General features: G+C 40.8%; 1 protein-coding gene across 1 annotated transcript; it reads right to left on the reverse strand.

The window, feature by feature from the left end:
* Positions 1-1,876: 1,876 nt before the first annotated feature.
* On the reverse strand, positions 1,877-11,490 carry LOC119413584 (olfactomedin-like protein 2A). The gene is made up of 3 exons (XM_037680641.1): positions 11,183-11,490; positions 10,826-11,011; positions 1,877-2,893 (listed from the first exon to the last, which is right to left on the reverse strand). The coding sequence occupies exons 1-3, from the start codon at positions 11,424-11,426 to the stop codon at positions 2,289-2,291; spliced, it is 1,035 nt and encodes a 344-aa protein (XP_037536569.1). The 5' UTR covers positions 11,427-11,490; the 3' UTR covers positions 1,877-2,288.
* Between the last annotated feature and the right edge of the window lie 550 nt (positions 11,491-12,040).

Here is a 12,040-nt window from a genome sequence, read left to right on the forward strand (position 1 = left end):
AAAAAAATGAATGTCCTCTGAATGTCCAGAGGACCAGATTTAACTTTTTTAGATTTTTCTACCTGGATTATTGAGCATGCATCAGGATATGTACTTTATACAAAAAAAATAACCACAAAGTATGATAATGTCAAAACGCTTTATGTAATGTAGGTCAGAAAGAAATATGAACACACTTTGGTATTAAAACCTGTCTTAAAACAAAATCAGTGGTACAGAGACAGTTCGTATCATGAGGCCGGATTAAAAATGAAACAGTTTCTTGATGAAAGTGCTTGGTGACAGGATGGACTCGATGAATATGTGGCAACATAACATTTCTCTGAAATCTAACTGTTCTGTGACGCTGAAGTATTGTAACAGATTGTGTCAAAAAAGTAGAGCTTAATAGTAATTAAACAAAAGAGCAGACTTCTCTCAAGAAGAACCAAAGTAACCAGGATCTTTCAGAGCACTCTGAAAACATTGAACAGAAGATAGTCCGCACTCATCAAACATGTTTATGATGGAGCGCAAAGTAAAGTGGATCAAATCGTTTTTGAAGTTATTGTGTGAGAACTTGTTTAGACACAAAGCAAACGTGCACATTCTTGCTGATGAATGCTTCCTGGATTCAGTGTGGGGTCACCTGAGGTGCTCTTTGGATGGAATGGGAATAAACTTGAATCCATATCAGTAACACAAAAGCGCTCGTATTGGTAGATTATCCTTGTAAAGTACTTTTTGTTTAAAACGTCTGTCTGACGAGGGCTCGTATGCTGAAGTGCAGTTTGTTTAAATAATCTAGATTACTGTCATAAAATGAATGCATTTTCAAGAAAGAATGTCTTCTGACATTCTTTTCTGTTTACAGTATGATGAATCTAGAATAAGTCCATCCATCCATCCATCCATCCATCCATCCATTATCTTTACCTGCTTTTTCCTTTTCGGGTCACGGGGGTCACTGGTGCCCATGTCCAGCCATCACTGTGCGAGAGGCGGGGGACTCCCCGGACAGGTCTCCAGTCCATCACAAGGACACATAGAGACAAACAACCATTCACTCTCTCACCTAGGGACAATTTAGAGTTACCAATCAGTCTAACATGCATGTTTTTGGTCTGTGGGAGGAAACTGGAGTACCTGGAGAAAACCCACGCATGTACGGAGAGAACATGTAAACTGCACCTAGAAAGGCCCCTGGACACTTCAGTAGTGATGGAGACCTTCATCCTATTGCAAGGACTGCTCATAACGCACTCACACACGTGCACACAACACTAGCGGCAGCACAAAGGGTGGGCAGGCAGACAAGTGTGTTTTGGCAGGTAAGCTTGTAGACATGTAGATTGTGATTTGGCAGGTGAATTCATGTATTTTGGAATGGGAATGTATATATTTTAATGGTCAAATGGATGGCCAAAATTGAAGTTGGAGAAAAAATAACAATTTGGAGTATCAAACACCTTCTTTTATCATGAAATGATTGCATTTAGAAGTGTTTGTAATTAGAAGATCTACTGTTCATGTCAAGTTGTCACATCATGGTGAAGTAAACCGTCTCAATTATGTCACTGCACATGCTCCAAAAGGAAATTCTCATACTTTTTGGGGCGGCTGTGGCTGAGTGGAGCAGTCGTCCTCCAATGCAAGAGTTGGGGGTTCAAATCCAGCAGCAGTCACATGCTGTAGTGTCCCTGGGCAAGACACTGAACCCCTCGTTGCCTCTGATGTGTGTCCCATCGGTGTATGAATGTGATCTAAAGCACTGATTAGTCTCATTAGAGTGATTTGTTCAATTAGCTTTGTGTAGATCTAGTATAGAGCTGTATGAATGGGTAAATGAGGACACAGATTGTAGTAAAGAGCTTTGAGTGTCTTGATCAGATAGAAAGGTGTTATATAAGTACAGTCCATTTACCATTTTCAATGAAACAGAACTCAACCTGTGAGAATATTTCAGCGACTTCCAGTTCATTTTATTGTAAATAATTGCCAACATGGACATTATTACTAGTATGAGTGTCTGTGGCACCAGGCTACAGTATGTGGACGCTGATCCCAGTCTGGCTTCGACTTCTGCGATCCCATATAGGGTCCTGAGTTATATGTTGATGTTTAACAGTCACAGCCCAGTTAAACGGTATGAGTACTTATTACAACTATTTGAGAAGCATACAATGGTACAAGAAGGATGGTATAGCTTTATTATTCACCCCACTGAGTCTATTAACAGTGGTTTGAAGGCTGGCAAATACTGAGAATGTTCTCATTAGCTGCCATACTGGCAGGCTCCTGAGAGCTTCTTACTCGTCAACAAAGTTTACACGGTATGTAACCTGATGGCCATTGTCCCAGGCATACAAAAGCTTTTCCTTAGGATTGTAGTCAACTTGTGTGGTGAAAGAATACTCATTGGTGAAAGACAAGCGTGGGATTGCTTCAGTATTCGTGTGGGTGTCATAAGCATAGTTCACCTCACCTTCTTTCTGATTGTACACATCAACAGCATACAAGACACCACAGATAATGAAGCAGTTTCCGTATGATTTTCGCTTGAGACCTGTCCTGTATGTGGTTTCCTTTTTTAAGGACAGGTCTCCAGGATCCAATTTACTGATTACCATCACCTCTTGCTGGTTGTAGTCATAGTCCATGGAAGGATAAATCACCCACAGGCCACTTTCATCCACTGCAAAATCAATGTCCGAGTGGCCCCTCCACTTCCATGGGGTGGTATCTTCATAAACCACGTCATGCAGCAGCGTCCAGGCAGCCACATATCGCATCTTCAGGTCGTATTTGATGACATTCTTAGTGAAAGCCCTGTTGTAGTAGAAAGCTCCATTGTAAACCACATGGCCGGTGCCAATCCAGTTGTAAGGCAGTTTATAAAGGTTACTCCAACGTCCTAGGACAAACAAGAATAATAAATTACAACTGTAACTTTTGCTTATTTAGTAAAACTCAAGAAAGAGCACGCAAATATTTGTTTTGCTAATAAACACATTATATTTGAAAACAATAACACCGCTGATGCAATCAGTCTGCACGAGTGTTTGTGCTGTCAGTGTTTAAGTAATCCCCTGTGATGACTGCACTGCGGTCCAAGAAAAGCTCCACTGTATTTAAACATCATTTCCCATTTGTTTTTCTGTCATTTTCCCAGTCCCAGGCATGCTCCCGCTGTAACAAATTTATATTCTTGGTCTGCAGGGACAGTGTTGAGCAATGAACACAATCCAAAAGTCTAATATCCTTTTAAAAACAAACAATACTGCCCAAAGAAGTGAACTCATCTACTCATTTTCAACAGGAAGTGTGCTCAAAGACTGGACTGGTAATTTACATACATGTATCAGAAACACTTCTTATTTAAAAACATATAGAGAGACTTTTTGGAAACAACTGATTCAATTTGTGGAGACTTGGGAGCTAATCCAGTTTCCTAATAGTTGTTTTTAGACCACATAGTTTTGACTCTCAGAGGGTGATACGTTTGAAGGACTCTCACTGTAGATTGTTCATAAAGACCTACGTGTTTGCTTTCACACCAGCAGGGAAACATTAACTCTTGGCATTGAAGTTGGAGCTCTGAGTGCATTTCAAAAGTGCTATTGACACTCAGAAAGACGTATAACAGAAAACACTAATAACACAGATCCATTTACTTTAGGACACATTAACATTTTGGGTCAAAATAGGATTTCACAATGAACTTAAAGGGATAGTCTAGTAATTCTGTTAGCTTATGTAGTGGTCCTTTCACACTTGTAAGTTGCTTTTAAGAAAGAGTTGTTTTAATAACCTGAAAAACAATAAAAATGGGCTCTTTTGGCTAGCCATTAGCCTGCCACACCTTTTATCTTTCTCTGTACTCTATCCCAGGGCTATTCAGCAAAACTGCTCAGGGGGCCACAGTGACTGAAAGCCAGCAGCTCGGAGGCTGGACATCCTGCAATTAGTCCTTATGTAAATGGACTGTACTTATATAGCGCCTTTCTATCTTATCAAGATACTCAAAGCTCTTTACACTAAAACCTGTGCCTCACTTACCCATTCATACAGCTCTCTACTAGATCTATACAAAAGATGATTGAACAAATCATTCTAAAGAGACTAATCAGTGCTTTAGATCACATTTAAACAATGATGATGATGATGGGACACACGTCAGAAGCTATGAGGGGTTCAGTGTCTTGCCCAGGGACAATTTGGCATGTGACTGCTGGTGGATTCAAATCTGTTACCTTTAAGTTTGTTTATTTTGTTGCATTGAATCATAAATGCAAAAACAGAACCCAAACCAAACCCAGAACCTATATATATATATATATATATATATATTTAAATTCATTAATTTATTTTAATGAACTCATTGATGGGCGGGACTGAAATCTCCCCGCCAGTTGAATAGCCCTGCTCTATCCTCTTTGACAGGTGTCACGACTGATAAGGTTTTAACTATTGATAACTACTTGAAAGAACATCCCTTGAAAAATAATCTGACAATCTTTTTTTTAGGAATAGTGTTGAATTGTTAATGTAGGAAAATGCAAGTGAGGGAATATTTAATTATGAAACCAACGATATAATCAAATGTTATCACTGTCATGTAGACAGCACTTTACAGGTTTTAAAATATATATTTAAATGCTTAGGTTTGGAACCATGTAAGAAAATGTGATTTCAACTGTTCTAGTTTTTGTGTCTGGTTCAGCACCAGTCATGCAGTAAAATGGATAGTATGTGGTCTTCAAGTTGTTTTTGTAAAGAAAATAATAGCCTTATCGGCATAGCAAAGCGAGAGATACTTTATGCTTTACTTACTGTGAGTTTAAAACATGGAGTTGTTCTTGCTAAGCTTTTGTTTTTCCAGTGCCAGACTGTATGCACACTGTCTTACCCTGACAGTGATACAGTTTGTGTAGGGTTTCCCCCCTGAACAAACACACTTTGTACTATAGGTGTCATATCCTATCTACTATCCTAACCCTCCGATCTCAGGAAGTCTCGTGTAGATGACAATGATAACTAAAAGCCAGGGAAAAACAAAAACACTGTGCAGTGGAAGCCCTCCCATACCCCCGTTACTCCCCACCCTCACCCTTCATCCCGGAGGCCAGCCCACTCTCTTAATCCCCCTTTGCTGTGCTTGGTTCAAAGGAGAGGCTAAAGCACATGTCAAGGAACAGCAGGCATCGCCGCCACTCACTAAAGATACCAAGTCATCCGAACAGAGCCGTGAGCTCACCACACCGCAGGACGTCTCACATGGAAGTGCATTTAGTAAACCTACTGTCCAAACACATCTACATCAACAAGCCAAGTCCAACAAACACAGATCATTTTAGCTCTCTTCCAAAGTGTAATCCAATTCCTCAGTTGATTTAGATGTGAACGGAGTGGACTTTCCCATCCGCTGAAGACAAAACATCTGAGACAAGCGCAGAGCTGACTGGACGACCAGTGTGAACCAGTGTAGCTAATATTATTATAAATAACACGTCTGTATGTCAATGCAAGCTGATAAGAGTGTTAGTCAGATGTATTACAAGAAGAGACAATAGTTTTAGTTTACCAAAACAGATGTGGCAAAGACGTCTTTACACGTATAAAACTCTTCTGACAAAGATCCTGGTTTATCCAAACAGACATGCATTTATGAGACTTGCTCGGCTTTTTATGTTCGAGATGTTGCACGTTGGTGTTGTGTTTTATTGCTGTAGGTCACATTGTTATTGAAGTCAACATAAACTTCATTCTTATTAAGTCGTTGACCTTTGTGTGTGATTTACAGGAAGCCTTGGGTAAAGAACGGGCGTGGAAGTGGAGATAAAATGTTATAAGGCTTTGTTTGGGTCTATGGTTGGGCTTATATGTGGATTTGTTTGGGCAGACGCCATTTTGTTTTATTACATGTGTATTAATGTGCTTCTACATTACAGTTTGTACACTTGTACTAAAATGTCCTTGGTCAGACATTTTGAAATTGTAATAATTTTAATATAACTAACTTTTAAATTTTTCTTAAACTGTTTGAATGTGTACACAGTAATATCTGTAAACACTGATTTACAGTATTATATAAAATGATCTGGCAGTGGCCCTCAAATGACGGCCCGTGGTCCACATCCGGTCCCTGAGCCATCTACATCTGGCAGCCTTCTATGTCTGGATGCCCCCTACTTTCTGTCTGCACCCTGCGGTCAGTCCAGATTCTGACCCAGGAAAACATGAAAGTTCTTGAATCTCAGTCCTGCATGGTGATCAAGTCCGGATTTCCCAGGTCTGAAAGCAGTCACTGTGTGACTTTGGTTTGGCTAGCATGTGCTAAAGAAGTTTTTTCTTATTTTTTTAGCACATGTTAAAGAAGTGACAACATATTAATCAGCTGTTACTGGGTCCAAGAGAGTTCACGGCTGCAGCAAGAACAATACAGTAGTCCCTTGCTACTTCGCGGTTCGTTTTTCGCGGACTCACTCTATCATGTTTTTTTTTTAAATTGGACATGACACACAATTGGCTTATTGATGGTTGAGCCGCACGATTGGCATGGGATTTTTATTTAAAAGTATTTTTTATTATTATTTAGCACCCGTGTGAAGCTTCCTCCTGCAGCTGATCATCTCATCTGATGTCCAGCTCTGCAGCTGATCAGCTGATCTCCGCTCTGCTGTGGAGAAGTGGGCGTGGCCAAGAGCATTTGCAGGTGGCTGAGAGCAGACGAGGCACAGAGCTGAAATCATGACATGCTGTGTCTTTTAGAGCGTTTAGAGTTTAGAAACATTGTTTAGAATATTGCAAGAGTGTGGGAAGGGTTTAAAACGCCTTTATATATATAAATTGATAAATATATATACTAAAATAAACTACTACTTACTACTTGCACTACTATTCCCACTTCGTGCATTTTCACTTATCGCAGGTCGTCAGGGTGCGGATCCCCCGTGATAAACGAGGGACTACTGTATTCTGTATTGTGGCTTGACCAATTGTAATAAATAAAAAATGGGCCTTTGACTATTTGAAAAGTGTCTTTGTGGACCTTCAACGTTTTAATTAGCGTACCGTTGATCTACAGCAGTCCTTCTCAAATAGTGGGGTGCGCCCCCCTGGGGGGGAGGCGGAGCCAGGACAAAGCCGGGGGGATGCACGTGACCGTAGAAAACATGCTTTTTTTTGCCACGGGGAGTAGTTTTTTTTTTCCACCATTCTCATTTTGTCGCGTGCGTTCTTAATAATAAAGTTATGAACAAATATGGCTGCCTTGTGGTTTTGGGAGTCATGCATGAACCGTGTCTCTCCTCTGCTGCTGACACGATAAATAAACTCCGACCGTCACCTCCTCGTCCTCCGCTGCTGTTTTTATGTCCATGCGCTCTGGACGTCCCTCACAGCGCACATGCAACAAAGAGTAAACTCAAGTGAGAGCGACACCTGCCCCCTCTTTCCTCTGTTGCATTGACTAAATGTTTTAGTTTTATCGATGAGTTTGTCAAAGCACAATTTACAGAAGTAATGTTTAATAAATGTTAGGGCTCTATTCTTTGTTAACAAAATAAATTCACCTCCTCAGTGAAGCTGCTGTTTTTTGATGCTCCGGACGTTTGTCACCCACAGCAGGTGACAAAGAGTAACTCAAAGCGAGATGGTTACCTGCCCCTCTTTCCTCTTTCATGTTGACATTTTATTTTGTTTAGTTTTATCGATGAGTGTGCTCATTGATCCTGACTTCCTCATTTTGATTAAAAAAAATCAGCATAAATTGTTTTATTCTTTTTTGTTTTGTAGGCCAAAGTCTTTTATATAACACGTCCAGAGTTAAAATGTTGCTGATCAGTTTGAATTTATTATTATTTATTGATTATATTTAATTTTATTTTTCAGTATCAAATGGTCCAAAATGTTTACAGTTTAAATTTTTTTTTTTTTTTTTCAGGCAAATTGATGCATTTTAAGTTGTTTCTGTTACAGAGTAAAAAAAACAAGGTTAATTAAGTTATTCTTCCTTGTAAGTTGATCTATATTATTTTTTTTTCTTTAATGTTAATAAGGACACAATGTTAGTCAGGGGTGTACCTATAATAATAGACATATGGGGGGGGGGGGGGTTCCGGGGGGGGGGGGGGACAGAACATAATTGAGAAGCACTGATGTACAGTGTAGTTATGGTGACTATGTTCAGGCTCCAACCCTTGCTGATGTTTGTTTATGGTCCCAAATTAGTTAGTACGTGTCCTGAAAGTAAGTATTTTTGTTACTTTTTTAAAAATACTTTTTTTTTCACTTGTCAGTTTGTACCCATCCTTTATGATTGTCCATTGTTGTCATCACTCTTTGTTAGAATCAGGTCTCTCTTGTAAATGAGTCCCTGAGGCTCAATGACATTAACCTGTAGAAATAAAAATTGAAGGAATACACACACACACACACACACATATATCCATCCATCCATCCATCCATCCATCCATCCATCCATCCATCCACCCATCCATCCATCCATCCATCCATCCATCCATCCATCCATCCATCCAACATCTTTTACCCACTTCTCGTTTTTGGGTCACGGGGGTCGCCGGTGCCCATGTTCAGCAATCACTGTGCGAGGGGCGGGGTACACCACCCGCTTCGGATGTTATCAGCCATTAAATGGCCGTTATTAGTTGTTATCATCTCCATATGTAGCGGTCAGACTGACCCTCCTGTACCTCCTAGTGGGTTTAAAGGTACGTTGTTAGTGTTAATAGCGATGACAATTGGCTCGGTTTTTAGCTTTGTTAGTGCTCATAATAGCTTCACGTGGTTAGGTTTAGGCACAAGGGTAAGGGAGTTAAGTTTAGGGTTGGTCCTCTGGGTCAGGTGTGAGCTTACGTTTAAGAAAAGGGTTACATAAGCTGGGAAAAAAACAAAAGACACTTCCTGGTTTACCCCAGTGCGACGCTGCCTATTATCAGCAACAATAACGATAATAACGTACCTTTAACTAGGAGGTAGGTGGGACAGTTTGACCGCTACATATGGGATGATAAAAACTAATAACGGCCATTTAATGGGCTGATAACATCCAAAGCCACTCGGTACACCCTGGACAGGTCTCCAGTCCATCACAGGGACACATAGAGACAAACGAGACAAACAACCATTCACTCTCTCACTCACACCTAGAGACAATTTAGAGTTACCAATCAGCCTAACATGCATGTTTTTGGACTGTGGGAGGAAACCGGAGCACCCGGAGAAAACCCACGCATGCACGGAGAGAACATGCAAACTGCACCCAGAAAGGCCCCCGGACGGGGATTTGAACCGGGGTCCTGCTCTCTGAGAGGCAGCAGCTCTACCACCGTGCCATTGTGCTGCCCACATACGTATATACACTGTAGTACTGTACATACAGTACTGTATGAGAATTTATTGTATTATAATATGAACTGAATTGACTGTAAAGTTAATCAAATCTGGATCTGAACTGTATTTAAACTTGATTTGAACTTGTTTTTTCTTTTGAATAGTATTTGAGAGGATTTTGTTGTGAATTGGTACTATAAAAATAAACTGAATTAAAATGAATTGTTGATGAATGTCCCATTCAATGTGATTGCTGGAATGAGATGTAGTCACTTTGAACATTTGCTAAATGTTGCGTAACTGTTGTCAATTGTCCTCGCATGCATGTTTGTAGACTAGGAAGAAACTCAACTAGCTGGAGAAAATCCATTACTGCTCAAGAAGAACATTCAAACTGTTCTACAACTAAGAATTGAACCGAAAACCTTTTCGCTGTGAAGCAAAAGTGCTTACCACTGCTCCACCGGGCTATCTGGTCTGGAATTTGTAATATTCATGAGTTACTGATGGTAAGGCACAAACATTTATGATGCACTCGGTTTGTGTAAACATGAAATCAGTAGGAGAAATCTGATCCCTAAATTATATTTCATTGTTTCTGACTGAGTTTATGCTTTTTGTTATTATTTCCTTGACTTTTGACACAACGTGATCTGATTTAGTATTTCATTGTTTCTAATTGTTTTCGGTTTTATATTTTTATTCCATGTGCTGTAAATATATCTTGCTACTTTTTATTTGATGATGTGATATTTTTGTTAAGCACTTTGGTAACAGTTTCTGTTTTAAATGTGCTCTATAAATAAATCTGACTTGACTTGACTAAAGTAAAGATCGTAAAAGTTTTGTAACCAATGGGAAAAAAGCTGTTCCTGAATTGCCTAGACCACATGTATCAAATAAATGGCCTGTGGGCCAAATATGGCCCCTGTTAATATCTTTTGTGGCTTCCCCAAGATCCAGCCATATGTTGTCTTTACCCACTTCTTCCTTTTTGGGTCACGGGGGTTACTGGTGCCCATATCCAGCAGTCACTGTGAGAGGTGGGGGACACCCTGGATAGGTCTCCAGTCCTTCACAGGGACACCTGGACAGTAGAGCTGTCATTTCTAACCTGAACCCGGATTTGGACCAGGCCGGGCCATCATGATGTGCTTAATGAATGGGCCAGGTCGGTGTCGTGCTTTTTATTGCATCAGGGACGTGCGCGACCGACGACCCAAAGTTTTGATGTGGAAAGAGCAACAGAAAATGTCAAGCGACACCGACCAAACTCGTTGATGAACCTGTAACCAAGAAAAGATGTTGGGTCTTGAATGAAATTGGCCCTTGGCTTGGACTATGTTTTTAATTTTGACCCTCTTTTGTAACTGAGTTTGACCCCCATGGGACCAGTGGTTAGTGATACTTCAGGAACCAAGCATGAAACCTAAAAACAGACATTTTTTAAGACATTCATACACAATAGTGAAAAGACATGGCTGATGCACACCTTGCTTAAAGTTGTCCAGGTTGCGAAACTCCACAAGATTGTTGCCATAGTAATAATTAGTCACGTAGATTTTGGAGTCCTTAGCCAGAGGATCCTTCATCCATGCTCCCTCATTGCGCCCATAACTGTGCTGCTTCACTGGCTGCTCGATGGATGACAGAGTCCCTTCACAGTTAAGGATCTTCCCTGGAAGTAACAAGCAGATCATTCAACCTGCATGCCTGGGAAGGAAGGACGTGCACTGACATGCATTTACACTCATTCATGGTTTCATGCACTCTTTCCTGCTGTTTAATTGGCCGCAGAAGACACAAAAACCAAAAACTGTACACAGTCAGAGTGAGGTTCAGCTCATACCTGCTCTGTGGAGACTGGGCCGACTGTTGTTGTTTAAGTTGTCCAGCATCAACATGATGGTTGGAGCTGCTCTTTCAGACACTGGTGTGCTTGGAGTGACAATGGTGGGGGTTGTGGTGGGCTCAGCAGTGGTGGTAGTTGTGCTCCTTATGGTTGTGGTTGTGCTGGTGGCAGCAAGGGTAGTGGGAGCTGCAGTGGTGTCAATGGGCTCAGTCTCAGTGGCCTCCATGGTTTCTAGGACCATTTCAGCCCCTCCATCCTCAGACTGGTTTTCTGTGACATGCTCCACTAAGAGTGTTTTATCAGAGTGGTCTGAAAGAAAAGAGTAGTAGTTACTCAAGACAAGAGCTAAACAAACTGAGATATTTTGCTTTTAAGGAATTTGTTTAAATTCAAGATCTAAATGATATCCCAGCATGGTCAGAGTGTGCTGAGTCTGCGTGTTGGTAGAAGAAACACTGAAGCTTTTAGAGCTGTACACCTAGGGTCGCCACCCGTCCCGTAAAATACGGAATTGTCCTTTATTCGGCAAATAAATGTTGCGTCCCATATTGAACCAATACGAGACACGATTTGTTTCAGATTTCCATAAATTTCCAATTCACACTTCTGTCACACACACTTCAACACTAAATCTAACAGTAATGATCTAAAGCCCCTCCCCCAGCTCCGCTCCTCTTTGTGTTTGTCATGGTTGTCTAGAGACAGACACCACACCCCCGTGCTGCTTGCAAAACCTGCGCCTTTTAAAAATGTCCACGACACCCGATACTCCACTGCGTCCTCAAAAGCGAAAATAATTACAAAGGTACAGACTTGAGTGGGAAGAGGCAAATCCTTGGCTGGACAGCGTCAGTG

Source organism: Nematolebias whitei, chromosome 8, assembly GCF_014905685.2.
Source record: "Nematolebias whitei isolate Nwh7 chromosome 8, NemWhi1, whole genome shotgun sequence".
NCBI classification, from domain to species: Eukaryota; Metazoa; Chordata; class Actinopteri; order Cyprinodontiformes; family Rivulidae; genus Nematolebias; species Nematolebias whitei.